Source organism: Uloborus diversus, chromosome 6 (genome assembly GCF_026930045.1).
Source record: "Uloborus diversus isolate 005 chromosome 6, Udiv.v.3.1, whole genome shotgun sequence".
Taxonomy (NCBI): Eukaryota; Metazoa; Arthropoda; class Arachnida; order Araneae; family Uloboridae; genus Uloborus; species Uloborus diversus.
In genome coordinates this window covers 82,017,636-82,037,519 of record NC_072736.1, presented here as the reverse complement: position 1 = coordinate 82,037,519, position 19,884 = coordinate 82,017,636, and the positions used below count along the sequence as shown (strand labels likewise).

Genomic DNA, 19,884 nt, shown 5'->3' with positions numbered 1-19,884 from the left:
TATTAATTCATTTATAAGGAATAAGTAAATTTTTTTTTCTGAATGTAGGGGAATGTGGGGCAAAGTGAAATGGTTCAGATGACTGAGCTTTTTCAAAAGGAACAAATGGGAAATTTATTTTAAAAATTACAGTACATAAAGAAAGAACATTTTATTTTATAATAAAACTTAAATTGAAACAGTATTTTTTCTGTTTGGCAGTAAATTTGCTCCCTCGAAAAAAAAAAAGGTGGAAAATTTTTACTTTTTTTTCCATTTTTCCACGGGGCAAATTGGAGAAAAAAAATTATTTTTTTAATGAAATATTTTCTATTCAATTATAGAAAATATTTTTGATCAAATGAATCAGTAAAAAAAAGTTTTAATGAGTAAAGTAAATAAATACTGAAACAATAAACTGAAAATTTAATTAGTTAATCAATTAATATATGATGAAAAATAAATGAACAAGTAAAAAAGTGAATGAATAAGAAAATAAGTGAATGAAGGAATAAATATCAGTGAATTAGTAAATGGAGGAATGTAAATGATTGAATTAATAAATGAATACGTATGTGATTCCGTAAATGAATGGGCGAGTAAACAAAATAAACTATTTTACTTTGCCCCATCCACTTTGCCCCGCATGTGGTTAACTGATTGTAGAAAATATTTAAAATACAAATTAGCTTAATATTAACTAAATAAATATTTCAGAGTCTTAGAAGGTCTCAATTAATATTTAAAATGTTAATAACAGGAATTTTATCATTTTATAGTAACAAAAATAATTTTTGACTTGCAACAAAATCTTACAATACGAGTATCAATTTTTGAAAATTGCCGTTATTATCATATGTTTTAATCTTCGGTGGTATTTTTTTGCTGACTGGAATAGATTACATGCGCTACTATAAAGTTAAAATATTACCACATAGGTGGAACTAAAAGCAGAGTAAATATTTCAATATTTCACTTTGCCCTGTTATTTCACTTTGCCCCACATTCCCCTACTAACAGTTAGTATCACTCATTCACGTTTGCTAAGAATAACCGCTAATATTAACAAATTCAAGGAATTTTGACATTAACCGAGTTCAACTGTACTTTCAGTATTCTTTACTATACGCCGCAGGGTTGCCAGACGTCACGGATTTCAAGGGGCAGTCCCGTATTTTGAAAAATTGTCCCGCTTCCCTGAGACCTTCCATATGGGACGACTTAAGTCCCGTATTCTTGTTGATAACAATATTTTACAGAACGAGACATTATTTTAAGGGAAAAAATAAAGTAAACAAAAAATGTGAAATAATGAGCAATAAGAAAATGATGTGGAGCAAAAAAAAAAAAAAAATGTTTTCGTTGTGATTAGGTGTGTATGTTTCTGTTATGACGGCAGATCATGAGGAGCCAAATGGTTGCTTCTTTTTGTTTAGTGACTAATATTGGAAATTAGTATATCTTTGCGCATGAGTCGTCATTCGCAATGAAAACGATTTTTATACCTTGATAGGCAACATTTTGTGAGGTTTAATACTTTGTTGAGATTGAGTTTACAGCAACGTCTCAAAAATAAGTCCACCCCCCCTCCTCCCTTTTTTTTTTGCTCCCAGAAACCTGTCCCGTATTTACTGTTCCTAAATCTGGCAACCCTGCCCGCGGCAAACTGTTTAAAAGAATTTCACAAATCTCTCGATGGAAAGATATTTAACAGAAGTGATTTCTTAACGGTAAATAACTGAGACGAACGAGGCAGTGCTTTATGTGTTTCTCGAGAAAGGACAGCTCAGAAAATACAACATATTTTTGTCCCGGTTGTGACATTGGACTGCATTTATGAATTTCCACTGAATCTGGAAGTAAAATATAAAATTTAGTTTAAAAAATGCATACTTTTTTTCCCCCAGTCATTTTAAATCCTGTAAATTGTTCTTTTCAGTCGAGTTTGTTATTGAGAAAAAAGCTAACTTTAAGTAAAAAGGCCTACTTTTTTTTCAGAAATTTTTAAATTTATCATAAATTAATGAATGCGTTTCCTATTCCAGTTTGACTGTTGATATTCATGCATTAGATATGTTACTGGCAAAGTATAAAACTATGGAAATCTAGAAAATGCCTAGGCTTTGTATGTAATGCCGGACGTTTTTAGGCAAACTGTTATGATGATGTATCAAGACAAGTATATGAGAATTTTTACATACTTCCAATAATTAAACGTTCTATAGAAATGACAAATGCTATTTAAACAAAGTATGAAAAAAGGTCATGATAAGGCTATTATATAAATGACGCGCATTCCTTAAGAATAAAAATATTATTTGGAAAAAATATTGAATGCGTCACTAAAAATATTCAAAACACGTAAGCAAAAATTAAAGTTCTACAAAACAAAATTCAGGTTTTTTTCTTTATCAAGCGAAACAAAATTTTAATAAATAATAAAAAATAAAATTAATCGTCTTGTTGCAACATGGTATGCTTGAATGATATTTTGATTTACATTTCACTGCATTTTTCAAGCGATTCGAGACTAACCGGAGGTGTGTTTCATACTTTGCCGGTTCCTATTCGGAATTCTATAGAATGATTGGGAAATATGTGAAACATGAATCGTTCCATACATTGCCGGATAGGCTTTCGCATCATATACAATGCCTAGGCATCATAGACTGTTGGATTTCCTACGTTGCTGGTAACAGATATAAATACTAAACTAATCATAAAAAGTTTGCTTGTTTTTGGTCATATTATGGGATAAAAAAATAAGCTGTTCTAAGTAGTTAAGAATATAAATGAATATGTACTTGGGATTATCACAGTATCTTTTATCAATGACTACAGCCCTAGAATTCTTAATGCATCCAGCCTTGCATTTGCCTTTACTCCACTTTGACCATCCTCCTTTTACCACTTGTAACTTCTCAGATCCCCAAGACACACATTCACCATGACGACACCACTGCAAAATAAAATAAAAAAAAAAAAACAATCTGTGTATATTAAAAAAAAGTAACGCCAAAGAAATTGTGCCTGTGTCTGCCACATGTCCAGAAGATTCCATAGCACTTATAGCATTGAAATTTGATAAAGTTGATTTGGATCTCTAGGGTATGCACTTCCAAGCGTTTTTTTTTTTCTTTTATAGTTTCGAATTAGTTTTTTGTAATTAATTTCTTATGCTAAAATTTCATATAAACTGCTTATTAACAGAATAAAAGATTTACCACGCCCCTTAACATTCAATGTTAGTCAAAATGGCTTTTTTTTTTTTTAATCACAAACTTAAGTTTGTTAATATTGTCACAATCTATTACAACAAGATATATTAGGACTTCTAATTTAGGGAAAATCGTAGGAAAAATTCGATTCAGACCTGGAGCTAAAGAGCAAAATGTTACTGGAGAACAGAAATTTAAAAACTATTGTTCAAACATACAAAATGACATTTAAATTAAAAAAAAAAAAAAAAACCACATACATCGTCAAAAAAAAAAAAAAAAAAAAAAAAAAAAAAAAAAAAAACACGGGAACTAAAATCTAAAAAATAATTGGTTACATTCGCATACGATTTCCAACTCAAACCTATAAATCAAATTTATTTCACAATTCCAGTACAAAAATCAACTAAACAAACTCCCAATTCCTCATACATATAATAGCCAATGATCGAATAACCAGCGAGCTTCAACAATGAAACTAGCGCCACGGCATGATAATTTGATAATATGTTTTGGTAATGTTTGACATGCAGGGAAAGACTTTATTGTGACAAAGTTGAACTCGATCTTGTAACTTAACTGTGTTACTGGTAAGACTATCATTTCAGGGGAATAAAGAAACGAAAAAATGGACAACAATGAAAGCTACCTACTGCAGTTTAGGGTTAATCCACTGGAGTTAAGGTTACAATTTCAACTAGCAAAATATCACCAAACAGGCAATGGCTTCGTTCAAATGTAGAAGAGCTGAAGCAATTTTATCCCGTCATACCTTGACGGGCGACTTTCTAGTTACAAAATAAACACTGCTTTTAATTATTGTACCATAAACTATTTTAATACTTAACTAATTATGTACGATTTATTGAATATTAATCATCTTTTGAAGTCAGTGGGTTTCCTATTAAACTAACTGACTACCCACCGAATCCTGAGCTGAACACTAATTAAGCTAAACATGAAATTAGTCTTTAAACCCACAACTAGTCAGCTAGGTTACGTTGTACTTTATAGGAGGCACCGACTTCAAAAAGTGATTAAAAATTAATAAATTGTACATAAATTGTTAGGTATTAAAATAGTTTGTCGGAAAGAAACTAAAGTAAGTGTTTATTTTTCAATTGGGTGTTTTTTTTACTTAGTTTTTGTATTGAAATTGTAGAATAAATTTGATTTACAGGTTTATGTAGAAAATCGCACGTAAGTGTGACATTATTTTTTGCATTTTAGTTTCTGAGTGTTTTTTGAACGTGATTTTGGTGGTATGGTTGTACGTGGACAGTAGAGAAAGAAATAGAGTAAAGCATCTCGGAGAAGCATTCGAAGACCTTGAAGAAAGGCTTTTTCAAATGCGCCTTGGGGTGGTTCAAAAATACACGTAAAAAAAAAGTTACTCCTAGATACCAGACACCCCTCAATATTTTTAGACTTGTAGATAGCAATATAGTGGAACAATTTTAGCTTCCTATTTCAACTGAAAGAGGCTGCTCAACCCCCTCCCCCAAACTTGATCAGTATGGGGGAGTGGGGGGGGGGGGATATATTGAAATGAAAAACGACGCTACTTATTATGATATACACGATTATTATGCATATACATTGCAATAAAATAATTATTTGCAAAAAAAAAAAAAAAATAGCTTGGGAAATTAAATGTTTCTGAATTTGTGACATTTTCTATGCTACGTCTAATGTTAAATTGAGAGTGCATTGAGCACCGTCTTAAAATTTGAGTAAGAAGCTGAAACTTTTACAGCATAATACTATTAGTTAGTCTAAAAAAATTAGGGGGTGTCCTCCCCCCTTAGGGGTGTTCCCCCTTTAGGGGAGAGTTTTTTGAACCACCCTAATGCGCTTATTATAAACAATGAAAATTTTCTTCACAATCAGTTAGACTTTATCAAACTAGTATGTTTTCCGAAAGCATAAGTCACTAAAAAAAACCAACCCTAATCGCTTAAAGTGTGCCTATAAACATTGAAAAGTTTCCTCGATTTCTTTCGGACCAGCATCAAATCCTGACCTGATGTCCATGGGACCACCTGGGAAGTATACCCTTTCAAACAAAAATAGAACTTTCCAAATCGGTTCAGGCGTCTTCTATCGGGGGATATACATAAAAAGATTCTGACGAATTGAGAACTTCCTCTTTTCTTGAAATCTTTAAAAAAATAATAATGCGTTTAACATTTTAAGCTATTGGCACTAAAAACTAATTCTTGTTCCTCTCTCTGGGATTTATTTGTGTGCTAATTTCATTAGAACTGTTTAAATGTTAACGGTTTCCCAAACTAATTTGTATCTGCGTGTTCTACGTACACGTGTTACGTCGGGTCTACACGTGTTACTTCGTATCTCGTGGTAAAAGTCGTATGTCTCTTTACTTGACCCCCTTATAGATGAAGATAAAAATATTACTAGAGCAATGAGTGATTGAACTTCATGTTTGCTTCAAAAATATGCATGTTCCCTACTCTCACTTATGTAAAGGATGGATGGGACATAGAGAAAAAATACGGAAGCCAACTTTTCAATCTAAGTTCACTAGATCGTATTTAAGCTCCCCCGGTAAGTCTCCATGATGACAGGTAGAGGAATCTCTGGGGTGGCAATATATATCGTATTTAGCGAAATAAACAAGCATGGAAGAATAAGTTTAACACAGAAAACTTGACATTAGCACGGCCAATACTCAATTCAAGATCAACGTGTTGCGACCTATACCACTTTACACTCTTGCTCATTTGTCATTTGCATCTTTTGGGGAGATATAGCAGTTAACAAAGCTGTAAAATTATGTGTGCAGTGAGTTTTTTCAATGCCAATGAAAAGGATAAATGTTTTGTTTTTTATTTGGATAACATGTTGTTCTTCTGAAAGGGCAATACGTTCCAATCACATCTTCTACACGGTCTCACCCTGTAAGCCAAAAATTTTAACTCGAACATCTCTTTGAATTTTGGTCGCAAATGGTTCAAATTTTTTGCTTTAGTTCTAATTTCCATAGGAAATTATTTCCCTAACCATGATTGCAAGAAGCCGTATAAAAAGTTAGATTTATTTTTTCACCACTTTTCTTTCGCTTCAAGCTTTTCATGCTTTAACTCTGCGTATAGCTTTTGCAATTTTAAGTACATATCTAGGACAAATAGTAGTGAAAATAAAGGTGTGAAACAGGAACACGCTGTATACATGTATAGAAAAACGTGAGCGTGTCCAAACAGCTTTCATTTTGTCTTATGGAACCCACAGAGATGCATTCCATGGTATATGGCCAGCAGTTTCCCAGTTTGCAGACCACTTCTATGACTGATAAATATGGCAAGATTGTTAAGAAAAAAGCATATATAAATTTCAAAAAATGTTAACGCAACGCTTACTTTTTTCCCTCCACAATATGTGCCTTCCAACGCTGGTCCAGCGGCGTAGTATCCTATTCTGTGAGGTGTTTTGCATAGCGTTTCCTGGCACACCATCTGTAATGAATTCATTATTTAAGCCAAAGCGTATCATCTTTTCCTGAAATAATTCTAAACGTATAACTTGGCACGGATAAGTTCAATTCCGTTGGACGAAGGATTAAACAATTTCATTTGTTAAAATAGGAGGGAGGAAAGCCGGACTTCTTTGCCAAATGACGTTCAGTGATGCTTATTGGTCTTTTGAAAATATCGGATGGATCTGGTTGTCGAATCCATACTATAGCTTATCTTTTTGTTTGCACAGTAAGCTGTTACATCCTTAAAGCAAATATTTTGAAGTATGGCAACGGATTTTTATGTCTCCTATAGTTTAAACTTACATTGCAAATCAAACACATGATTTTTACTTTTTGATTATGGCCAAGTATGTATATATATACATACATACACATTATATCTATATCTTTATCTCAAGACGTTTTGAAAAAATTTGTATATTTTTTCAAATTAGATGTTAATGTACAGTACGACGTTTATTCATCTCAAAGGTCTACACTTTCAAAAAAAAAAAAAAAAAACTCAACATTCATTCGGGGGTGAGCAAAATGGAAACTAAGGTCGATTTTCGAATGAAAATTTTTTCGCGAATGCAATACTTCCTTTTCTGTAAAAGGAAGTTTGAAAACAAATTAAATTAATTTGAATTCTGATATTTTGAATTCAAATTATGTATTTCGCAATCACGAGTTGCAACAGGACCCTACTCATTGGAGTTATTATTTCTAGAAACGCCTCCTATCCCCCCAAGCTTGCGCCTCCTCCTAAGCGGTTACGTGTGTATAGTTGTGTGTGTGTGTGTGTGTGTTTGCGCGTAGGCGGGCGTGCATGCATGTGTAGGTTAGTGTGTGTGCTTAGACCTGTGTTTATGCACGTAGGCGTGTGTGTATATGTGAGTGTGTATGTGTGTGAGCATGTATGTGTACAGGACATGGACGTCTCCGACCAGGAAAAGCGGATTCCGACGCGCCTGCAGAGGCCGGTGGGCGGTGGTGCTGCAGAGGAACCTGGTCCAAGCTGAAAAAGGAACCACAACGTCAAGGACGGTCAGTGAGAACAATAAGCAATCATGATTTTTCAAAAAATGTGATGCTTATACAAAATTGTTAATAATTCAAGTTTTGCAAACACCATATCTTTGAATTATTAGCAATTTTGTACAAGCATCAAAATTTGTTTTCGTTTGAAGATGTCGGATATTGAACCGATCAGTTAGTGGAAACTTTAGATTTACATTTGATTTTCTCCATTTTACTCGCTTAAAATCTCCGTACCGTAGGCTGAAGTTGATTTGGTCCATTTATTACGATTTTATTTAACCTTGTAACTGGATATGGCAAAATACTTCGTTGTAACTCTGTAATATATATGGGAAATATTTCGTCATACTGTGAAGAAAATTCCCATGTTTAGTCCGAAAACAATGGAAGAAAATATTTAAATATAAGTTCCCAGAAAACGATAAAAGGTTTGAACTTATAACTTGTTTAAACAAGCGTAATTTAAATAAACAAAAAGGCAAAAGTTATTCAATATGAAATTGAAGATTAAGATTAAAACGATTAATAAGAAATTGAAGAATAATTGAAGATTAATTTATGCAAAGTCATAAATCATTTTGATTGATTGCTAGCTTGTATGATGTGCCAATAGAATGGTTATTATTTGTATACTTTCTAGTCTGTCTACTTATATTCACTGCTTGAAGAGAATTAGACCATTTTTAAAATTTATTCAGAAATTTTAATTATTGACGTGCCTCGAATTTCACTATTTTCACAGTTTGAAGTTTAATATTTCTTTACTTCAACTGAGCTTCAAAATACTTACGCTCCTTTTTTTTTTAACAAAATGACTCTTATAATATGGATTTATATGCAATAATAATTTATGGTGCTAAAAGTAGCATATGTTTCACTATTATTAGAAAAAAAATTTCATCAAATTTTTTTTTGAAGAATTGAATATTTATTAATGACATTTTCCTTCTTCAATTATTTTTTACTTCCTTTTACAAAAAAGGAAGTATTGTATTCGCGAAAAAATTTTCACTCAAAAATCGACCTTTGCTCACCCCCGAATGAATATTGAGGTTTTTTTTTCGGCTCGACCACACGTGGATAAGTGTCTAAGAACGTATAGACATGCGAAATATCCATTTTGACGATTCCCGAGTTAGTTACAACGAGTTTTCTCGTGAAGTCTGTATGTACGTATGTATGTATGTGCGTGTGTATGTCGCATAACTCAAGAAGGATATGTCCTAGAAAGTTGAAATTTGGTACGTAGACTTCTCGTGGGTTCTAGTTGTGCACCTCTGCTTTTGGTTGCATTCGGATGCTTCTAAGGAGATCTTTTGCCCCCTTTTGGGGGGAAATCCTTATTAATTTCGATGTAAACTCAAGTGGTGTTACAATTTGGCGGACACTTGGCGATATATCGCCAGTATTTTGACCGCGGTTTTGTCGCCAACTTGGCGACAAATTCGGTGATTTTTTTTTTTTTTTTTGTAAATCTGGTTTTAATTTGGCTACTGTTGGTGATATTTAGAAAGTAAACTATTGAATCACATTAAAATTACCAATAATGGGAAAATGAAGTTTAAATTGGAGTAAAAGGAAGTTATATGACGCACACATAAGCCTGTTTTTAACTTTTAATTGAGTCATTGATGACAATGTCATTTTCCATTGAAACCACATGAAATTTTGATTAATTTGAGAACGTGTTTTCCGTTTATAACTCATTATTTGCGAAGTTACAGCTTAACTACAGTAATCTCTTTCAGCTCAATTTTAATTTAGCTAGACAATTTTGATTTCTTAAAAACATTTTCCATAAATAGTCATTTATTTTTCACTACTTTTTTTGAGTTGACATTGTAGCGATACAGAGGTTCTTAGACCATCATATAGTGCATTCTTATTTTTAAATTTGACGACGTTTTAAGCTTATTTAGTGCAGAATCCATGACGGGTAAAATTTTGCGATATTTTTGTGGGCTTATTTAAATGATAGAATGAATTAGAACATTTCATGCAAAATGACAAGAAAGTTTTAACTTAGAGACTGAGCAAAAGCATATACCACCAAACATTTTAACAGATTTACTATTTACAAAGAATAGTTCGAATTTAGTAATAATGTTTTTTAACATCGTGTTTCTTTGTAATGCTGTTATGTGTACGTATTTGCCTACATTTTTCCTTTTTTTCATCGCAACATTTACACTTGAAAAAGAAATCTTTATTACAGGTAATTCATCAAAAAGCGGAAAAAGCAACTCTGAGAAGCATGGGTTGATCTATACTAAATATGTACTATATTCTATACTGAAGAAGTTATGGCTGTTCTTCGGAATTTCCTTTTTTTTTTCTTTTTTTCTCTATCTTTCTTTCTTTCTTTTTCTTTTTGTGTGTAATGATATTAGCGCTTAAACCAGCATTAAATAAAATAAAATTATCTTAAATTGAACCCAAAACTTCATGTTTAATAGCCATTCCATCTCCAGATGTTTTAAAGAATTGTCTGAAGCACTGAACTAAGGATACAGAGCTTCCAGTTCTTGAGTCCAATGTGTTATGATAGAGCAGCGTTTCTTGATTTCATTGATAAATAATAGAATCTTCCCTTTTGATGTTCACGTTTTTTCATGGAACACCTGGTTCTCCTTCAGTAGTATAGCTTAAATTAAACACTCTGACAGTGGTTTATTTGTACAGTATGAGACCTCAATTTTGGAATCCCAAAATCCGGGAAACCCGAAGGCCGGAATTTCTTTGCTTCGATAAAGAAAAAAAAATCAATTTTTTTTCCTTAAAACCAAAAAACAAAATTTTTAACTTTTTTTTCCAGATTTAAAAGTTTAAAATTGTTAACGATCGAAAATTACTGGTTCAAAACACAGCAATTCAGTCTTTTTTTGTTTTTACCGTTTTTTCGATGCCACGTGTTACGCGTAAATATACCTCTTTTGCGGTAATTGTGAAGCTATCTTTTAACATTCACTTTCCGTAAGTGTTGATTTTTTTCCTTTTCATAAGCATGCGATACAAAGTTTACTGAACAAAAGTACAAAATTATTTTTAGTAAAAGTATGACTTATTTATTGTATCGATCGGCACATTGCATAATAATAAAAAGCAACATTTACGGACTATAACGGACGCAACTGCAAATTACCTTTTATTTTAGCGTAATGAAGTGTATTTTCCTTTAGATTGATCAAAAAACAAAAGAAGTTTAGTGTAAACACTAGCGGAACCAGGAAAAACGTGACAAAGAGTTTCATGCCCGTGTCCAGATTTTCAAAAAGGGAGAGGTTTTAAAGCTTCTAAATCTTTACTAGAGCAAAGTGAGGGGGGGGGGGATTTCAATCCCTCACAGGCTTCAGGTTTTTTACTTAAAATGCCTTGTTCGTTTCTTCAAAAAAAAAAAAAAAAAACTATGTTTTTTTAAATTAATTTTGTTTACTATGCGGCCTATTGCGATTTGTGTGAAAAACTATACACAGATTATTTCATAGTGCAGCATGTATATCAGGTTTTATGTTCTAAAATAATGCTTTATAAACGAAGCAATAAAGAGCTTATTGCAGACGCAAATTACACTGAAATATTCTTCAACAATAGTTTTTCCAGAATTCCAACTGGAATAATATTGTTGAAATATTCTTCAACAATATTATTCCAGTTGGTAAAGCTCTAAAAGTCGTAAATTGAAGAAAAACTTCAGAGAAAAGGTTTTTTTTTCTTCATTTTTTTTTTCAGTTTTTTAAGAACACTAAAATTTTAAATTGAAATTAATTAAAGTCAAATATACATTTTCTTCATTTGGTTTATTATTTTAGCCCCAATGGGAGGGGTTTAACCTCTAAAACCCTCCCCTTGAACACGGCCCTGAAGAGTTTCACTATTTTTTGAATCAGAATCCAAAATCCGGAAAGGTCGTGGTTCCGAGCGTTCTAGATTTGGGATTCTATACTGTAAGAAAAATGAAAATTGTTTAATATTGGATTTATTTTCTTCAAAAAGTTACTGAAAAAGATAACACAAAATTTCTTAAAATATCTTTAAAACAATTCGTTTGAATCAAAATTTCCTGGTTTAATTTTTTTGACACAAATTGTACTGATTTTATTTCAACAGAAAAATGTTATTTTAAATTTTATGGATAGAAAGGGAATTTTCGTGTTATTTTTATGACGTCTGTTGCGGTATTTAGTTTTGTTGGCACTTAATTTAAAGACACCATTTCACACATTTGTTGGAAATGGTAAATGATCCAACACTGCAATTCGTACAGTTAAAGTATAGTTATGTTTTAAACCGCACCAGAATTGGAGTAACGTATTATTTGAAACCTATGTTGAAAGGATGAATCAAATGTTTCAGTAAAATTTTCGTTTTGATGTACTGATACCGTCAAAGATCTTACATAGATAGCAAATGGATTTTTAATCCACAACTAATTTTGAAATTAGTTGTTACTATATTCTATACTATTCGGAAAATACTGATTTAAACCATAGTTTTAAACCGTAATAATTTTTTTATTTTTAATTTTTCTTATCAATCTTATAGTGATTAAACTGAATTGAAAGAAAGTTTCGTGGGGCCCTTGTGTGATCATGGAGCCCTGGGGTTTTGCGGAACACAATTTACGAAACGCTGCCATAGAGACCTTGATACGAAATAAAATTTTGCAAATCAGTATTTTGTATCATGGTAAATTAAGCAAAAACACTCAAAAATGCATAACAAGTTGCAAATATTAATTCGGAACTATTTATTTCGAAAAGCAAGGCACTTTGTAAATTTTAATTTCTAGACACGACTAACAATGTCAAAAATAAGCGAAAAAGCCTTTATTAAATTAGTCAGAACGCAATGTATGATAATTTCTTTTATTCATTCAGAGTATTCAAATACAAAAATAAATTGTATTTATACTGTGGTATAAAACACATTTTTAGAGCTTTATTTCAATAATAGAGCGTGCACAAACTGCAACAATAGTGGCATACAATTACCGACCGAAGAATCTTAGGAATCTTTTCCAAAATTCATTTTCTAAACATTTCTATAAGAGAAAAACACAATATAACACATGTGTTTAAAGACATATAAATACTATTAAGTACATCAACAGAAAAATTAATTTTGAACGAAAAATTTAATAAAACTTTCTGTCTTATAAAGAGAAGAACTCTAATACATAGACATATGACACTTTTCCAGTTAGCGTGACCCTATCCATCGCCATGAATAGTCAATTGTTTCCCTCTGCAAATTCAAACCACTATTTGTCGCCGTAAGACAAATAATACCGTTTGTGTCCAGAGTTAATTTTGATTTGTCAATGCAAGGCAGCAATTATTGGCTCTTTTGCAGTCAATCTTAATTAAGCCACGCTAACACAAAAGTATCAAACGTCATGTATTAAGTATCGGGAATCAATATAATTCCTTTTCATTATATTGCATAATATTTTCATTCCGAAATAGATATATGGTAAACTAATGAGAGACAGAACTTACCTAGTAGATCTTTGTCAGATGCAATGTCTCATCTTCAACGTTTTAGATTGCCATAGGTGTCTTTGTGCTACGACTTTGAAACGCGAAAGCAAATTAAATATATTTAAAAAAAAAAAAAAAAAACCCGTTATGAGATTCTTTAGTCCGCAAGCGTCGATAGTAAAGCAACTTGTAGAATAATCAAACATATGTTTACCCCTAAAATGGGAACTAAATATTATATTTCATAACAGTTTTAAGGTAGACGAACAATCTAATTATGGAAAAAACTCGATTTTAAGACTTTGAGAAATTTAGAGAGCCTTTCAGTGTTCTTATTTCTAAATCTGCATTTTTTTTGAATCAAAGAATTATTGAGTAAACTACATGACATTTACTAAACTCAAATGCACTGCTTATAACTTAAATTTACTTTTTCTTTCTTGATTTTCTCACAACCACGTTTTCGAAGTTTTTATTTACTCCAACAGCTCTAGCGAAAAAAGTATTCTGTCTTAAGATATGAAACTTTACTAAAATGGTAATTGAACACATTACTGTGATATAAACTTCGAAAAAAATAATGTGCATACAATGTGGGGTTTTGAAATAATGATCAATTAAACTTAAGGGGCAAAAAGCATGTTTTTCGGAGGATTTTTTCAAACATTTACCCATAAAACCTTTTTTTAGTTACTTATATCCAAATCGGAGGGTCATATCACTCTGGTATCTAACAAAGATGTAGACATAAAAACTTTCAAAAATTACGAAAAAATGAAGGCATTGAAAGTGTTAAGGGAATGGTAGTTTTTTGCTAAAAATATGACTTAAAAACATATGGATTTTTTTAAACGAATAAGTAGTCAAAATGTGTTATTTATGTCATATTTAATAATCGTATAAAGTTTTAGAAAAATGCAATGAATAGTGAAGAAAAAAATATTTAGGGTGTTCACCATCACAAGGTTAGCTCTAATTTAGCATCGAAAAAATGAGTCAGAGCTAAATCTCTAAACAAAAAAAAAAGTAAGGGAACACAATAGCCTTTAGAATTGATATGAACTGTAGTTAGAGCAAACCTAACCTGGCAGCATTGTGCAGGCTACGCTGATCCTAATTGCAGCCTCACGACGCTGCCAAGTATAATAAAGAAACTAAATTCCATCTAAAATGAAAATTGACATAATATTGAAAAAAAAAAGAAGAAAAAGTATAAGATCAGAGTTATATTGAGTCCCAACAAAAAATTAAGCCCTAATCAAAGTCAAAAATTATTGAGGATTTTGCGCTAGTTGTTGAATAAATTTATCTAAACACATAATCACGCACACGTACAGCTAGCACTTTTACATGGAGAAAGTAACAGACTTATTACAATGGGACTGGGACCCATTTAATAGGGTGGCTGACTGAAAACGCAGTGCTAGATTTTAAGCCTGTAAAGCCAGCCAATCCAGGTTAATTTTCTCGAACGTTTTAAGCAAATGAATAAATATCACACAAAATCAATGATTCCCCCTCCACTTTTCTTTATAAATAAATGTAGAGTAGTACAAATTGATTAATCATTTAGAAGACTTATTTCACTAGACACTTTAAAGGAATGCAAGACCCTGATGGCCTGAGAAGTTACAATACTTGTTCTCATAGTCCTGATATTAAATTTTTTCCAAATCATGTTTTTCATTGTCTTCCTGTATTGGCTAAGCTCTGCAACGTAGACCTTAAAAACCCAAATGCTCTATTCACGAAAGTTTTTTGACATTGCCAAAGCTATTTTGGTCGATTCCTGGGTTGTTTAACTTCTCTGCGCCACTTGGATTTAAAAAAGAAAAAAAAAACACTTTAGTTACCAAAGAAAAAGAAAGAAAGAAGAAAGATGTAAAATTTTTGAAATATGATTTTTAAAACGGAGCGAATTGGCACATTAAAAAAAATGCAGCATCGAAGAAAATTAAGGTTTTTAAGTCATACTAATTTTAATTAATTTACATTCAAATACATATAACATTATAAATAACCTTTTTTCCTGTTTTTCTTCTAAAAATTTTTTATAGATATGTTATTATTGATTTTAACATTCACACGCCTCCACGCTCCAATGTGCCAATATTTTTACAAGTACAAAACATATCATCTGACGCTTCTCTAGCACCATTAATTCGCAACTCCAGAGTTCGAATACGCTACCTTGCGGCGAATAAAAACACTACAGAAAAAGGTAAAACATTCCGTTCCACGTGTTTTCTTTGGGGTAAATTACAGGCTTTAGACAGTTTATGGTGTAATGTAATTTCAGAAGAATTGAAAAGAAAGATTCCCACAAACTCGATGAAAGATTACTGTCGTTAACTAAGCTTCAAAGTAAGTTATAAATTACGGCATTTGTTTGTTTTTCCTTTTTCATCCGCCATTAGACAATGGCTGCAGCGCCCCTATAGTTTATTGGAGTTGCGAATTCTTTCTCTTTGTTCTTCCTCTTAATGTTTTAATCATCACAAAACTATTCATGTACCAAACAATCTTAACTCTAATCAAAACAGCCGCATTTCACGAAAGTTTCTTCATTCCCATTCAATTTGGATGTCTTAATCTATTCACGTTGAACATGAAAAGCACAATCCGTGTTAACACTGCACCGTGTAAAAACTGGTAATACGAAAAAGTGCACCTTTAAAATCTAAAAAATATATATTTCAAGAAGATTAAAATGTAATGGAATGACAAGAGACCATATTCCAACTCATCAGATACTAGGCAGTTAGAAAAAATAAAAAAACAAACAAATGTACAAGAAACTATTCTGCAATTCTTCAAACTCTGATGTTTCAGGGGCAAGAGCTTTTTCTTTTTCTCTTCTTTCTTTTTTTTTAAACTTTAAAATTTTTTTTTTAATTTTTTTTACCGTGTTTCAGAATATAGAGTTGTATCGTTATTTTTTGTCCTGTACTTCAATAGTTCTTTTTAATTTGAACTTACTCCATTTTTTTAGCATGTGTTAGCTCTCTGGAGCTTAATGCAGAACATTTATTAAATTGGTTTATGTGGTTTAAATTTAGTTCAATCTACACAGTAAAAAAAATCCTGCCCGTTTACTAGAAAATCTCTAGAAATCTGGGCTTCCATGAAGGTTTCTAGTAACGATACAGCTCCTTCTTAATTAGCGTTACTTAAGAAGCTGTATCGTTACAAAGAAACCTAAGAAGACGCTGCGTCGTTTCTTGAAACCTTCATGGAAGCTCGGTTTCCAAGAAATTTTTTAATAAACGGGCAGGTTTTTTTTTTTTTTTTTTTTTTTTTTTTTTATAATGTACCGTTTATAGTTTTGGTTTTATTTAATGGTTGTTGATTTTATTCATTAACTGGGTTCATTTGAGTTGCATTTATCACATTTCTTTCACTTTTATCTTTTTGTCATACACGACTTAATTTACGACACAATAGGTGGAAAAGCCCAGTTAAATTCAGATTTTATATATTCTCGTACGTAAATAGCCTCAAGTCCATTCAATTAACACCTCACTAAGATGGCCGTGAGTTCTGATGCCCACACACAATGAACGTCATATCACTCTTATTAAGCAATTCAAGTTGGGTAATTTTTTTTTTTGTTCGGACTCACCGCGAGGACTGTGTCGTTCAGCAAAGTGGCATCTTCGTCTCTGAGGAACACTTTGCACTGGTCGTGCGCATCCCATTCTTGCCCCGGTTTGCCTTCGTACTTGGTGGGATCGCGACCTTTGCCAGCTGAACCTTGAGGAACGTCGTACAGGCATTTCTTACTGTAATTAAAAATATTACTTATAACTAGAAAGTATTTAAATGCATCAGAGATATTTCTCGGGTACATTCCAGCTGTTCAAGCCATTGTGAAAAAAAAAAAAAAAAAAAAACATTGAAGCTGGCCTTTTTGAGGTTGTTTGTAATAGGGTCTGCTGGTGGGGGAAAGTGGTCAATGGGGTAAAGTGGTCATTCGTCAAAAAAATGACTATAGATTGGAAATAAATGTTCGAATGAATGAGAAAATTTTATCATAGAGTAGGGCAGTGAGAAACTACATTTTGAGTACAAAATTTTACAACTGGCAAAATTTTATTTGGTAAAAAAAAAAAATATTTTGTGTGAATATGAAAAGTTTTCAAATCTAAATACCTCTTTTAACTTCCTTGGAAAATTTTATTTGTAAGAATTATGAACAGATTGACTGCATAGGAAGCTTCCTACATGTCTCAAAAACTCTTACCCATTAGCAGTTAGCTGAATATATTTTAGATAATTTTTTAGAACAATTTAAGTAAGATGGGGTAAAGTGGTCATAATATTAGGCTTAACAAGTATTGCTCTTCTAATGTCACTTTATCATTAAGTATAAGGCAGATATAAATTAAATATTAATTTCACTTAATATGTATTGTTTTTACAGTAAATGGGGCTCAATATACGAGTATATGCGTGTACATACGCATATATACTCGTGTAGGCACGTATATAGACGTATTCACATAAATGCACCAATAAATACGTATATGGATGTCGGCAAGTATTTATACTCTATACAGATATACATTCGACTATACACGTATATACTCGCTTATACTCGTATATATATATATTTATATATATATATATATATATATATATATATATATATATATATATATATATATATATATATATATATATATATATATATATATATATATATGTATAAACACTTATATACTCAGGTAGACAAGTATATACGCATACGTACTCGAGTAGACACATTCGAGCATATGATATACAAGTATACAGGGTGAGTTTAAACTTTTGGGAAATTGTTAAAAGGTGTTAGAGGGGAGGATAAGAAGTAAGAATCATAAGGAACATATGGTCACAAACACAATACTGACGCGCTACATGCACGCAAAGCCAGAAACTGATGGATGCAAAACAGGTCACAAATTTATTATACAAAGACAATTTTACACAACATTTTAGGTCTCAAGAAAATTTTAAAGCGATTGATGAAATTTGCGGCCTGCAGCTGTGATACATGTGCGTCGCAATCACAAAGCACGCTCTGTTACAATAACGAGACTTTGGAAAAACTTTCATCAGCCGATGCGCCTTTGTTGCAATCTGTGTATTAGAGCTACTACAGGCCGTAACTTTTAACAACTGCTCTAAATATTTCTTAAAAACTAAAATCTTGGGTAAAATCATCTTTGTGTAACAAATTTGTGATTTGTTTAGCATCCATCAGTTTCTTGTTTTGTGTGCATGTAGTGCGTCAGCGAACGTAAGTTCCTTATAATTCTTTGCTTCTTATCCTCCCTTCTCACACCCTTTAGATTTTTTCCCAAGAGCTTGGATTCACTCTGTAGGCACACATGTATATAAGCTTATATACTCGTGTATGCATACATGTACTGGTGTATACACGTAAATGTACGTATATACGTCTATACAGGTATATGATCGTGTTTGCACGTATACATACGTATACTCAATGTGAGTAGACACGTACAAACACACACTGGATGTATCCACGAATTAACTCGTGTATACCCGTATATGTGTGTATGTACACTTATATATGCGTGTATACGTCTACTGTACACGTATATATGCACGTATGTACTCATGTATGCACGTATATACTCGAGATACAAGTGTATACTCATATGATGTTCGTTTACACGCGTATATGCCCGTACATACACGTGACACGTATATACTCGTGTAGACACGTATACACTCCTGTAGGTAATCACGTATACATGCTTATATACTCGCGTATACACGAATATACTTGAGTAGGCACGTGCATGCATGTATCTGATGCATACATGTATCTACTCATATATGAACGTGTTTACTAATGTTTACACGATACGTATACGTATACTCGTGTATACACACATATGCTTGTGCATATACTTGTAACTATACGTAAATATAACCGAAATATACAAATATTAGGGTTTTTTTATCATGGTTTTGCATCTATTTTTAACTATGACCACTTTACCCCATGTTATGACCACTTTCCCCCACCCCATGGGGTAAAGTGGTCATAAATACAAAGGGAAAAGAAAGTGTTATAACGCTACTTAAATCAATATTTATTTTCCTAAAACTCAATGTACCGTGTTCTTTAATAATGCAATGTAAAATAAAAACAAAAAAAGTTTAAGTGTTTAAAGAATTTATTGTATTTATTATTCACCTAAGTTGAAAACCTACGATTTTATGACCACTTTACCCCACCAGACCCTAGTAAAGTAAAAATTTTGATAATATCACCTTAAAAGTGACACTAAGATAATTAAATCATCACTATATCTGTCTACTATTTTAAAACAGTTTGCATCTAAACCAACATGTCCGGAAATCATAAACCTAATTCCTTCTACGTCTGTTCAATCCTAAACTTCTGGCAGCAGAGATGACCGCGAGAACCGTGGCAGGTTTTTTTTAATTCATTCTCTATCTCACTCTGTTGAAATCAGTTTTAAAAAGCAAGACTTCTGCACGATCTTCAATGCAGAACTCATTGCTATAAAAGAGGCACTTAAATCTTTCATGTCCTAATCCGCATCTGCCGAGATTAAGATCTTGGATGATAGTTGGACTGCAATTCAGCATCTGAGCAACCAGACCAATTATATAGGTATCTCTGTATTGATACTTAAAAGCTTTAAGT

At 32.1% G+C, this 19,884-nt stretch overlaps 1 protein-coding gene across 1 annotated transcript in view; it reads right to left on the bottom strand.

The window, feature by feature from the left end:
• LOC129224837 (A disintegrin and metalloproteinase with thrombospondin motifs adt-1-like) overlaps positions 1 to 19,884 on the bottom strand; it is a 77,172-nt gene that overhangs the window by 21,063 nt on the left and 36,225 nt on the right. Inside the window, exons 11-13 of the mRNA XM_054859384.1 lie at positions 16,819 to 16,978; positions 6,578 to 6,673; positions 2,784 to 2,938 (exon numbers count right to left, since the gene is read on the bottom strand). Of these exons, the coding sequence (XP_054715359.1) occupies positions 2,784 to 2,938; positions 6,578 to 6,673; positions 16,819 to 16,978 (411 nt within the window). The remainder of the gene's footprint in view (positions 1 to 2,783; positions 2,939 to 6,577; positions 6,674 to 16,818; positions 16,979 to 19,884) is intronic.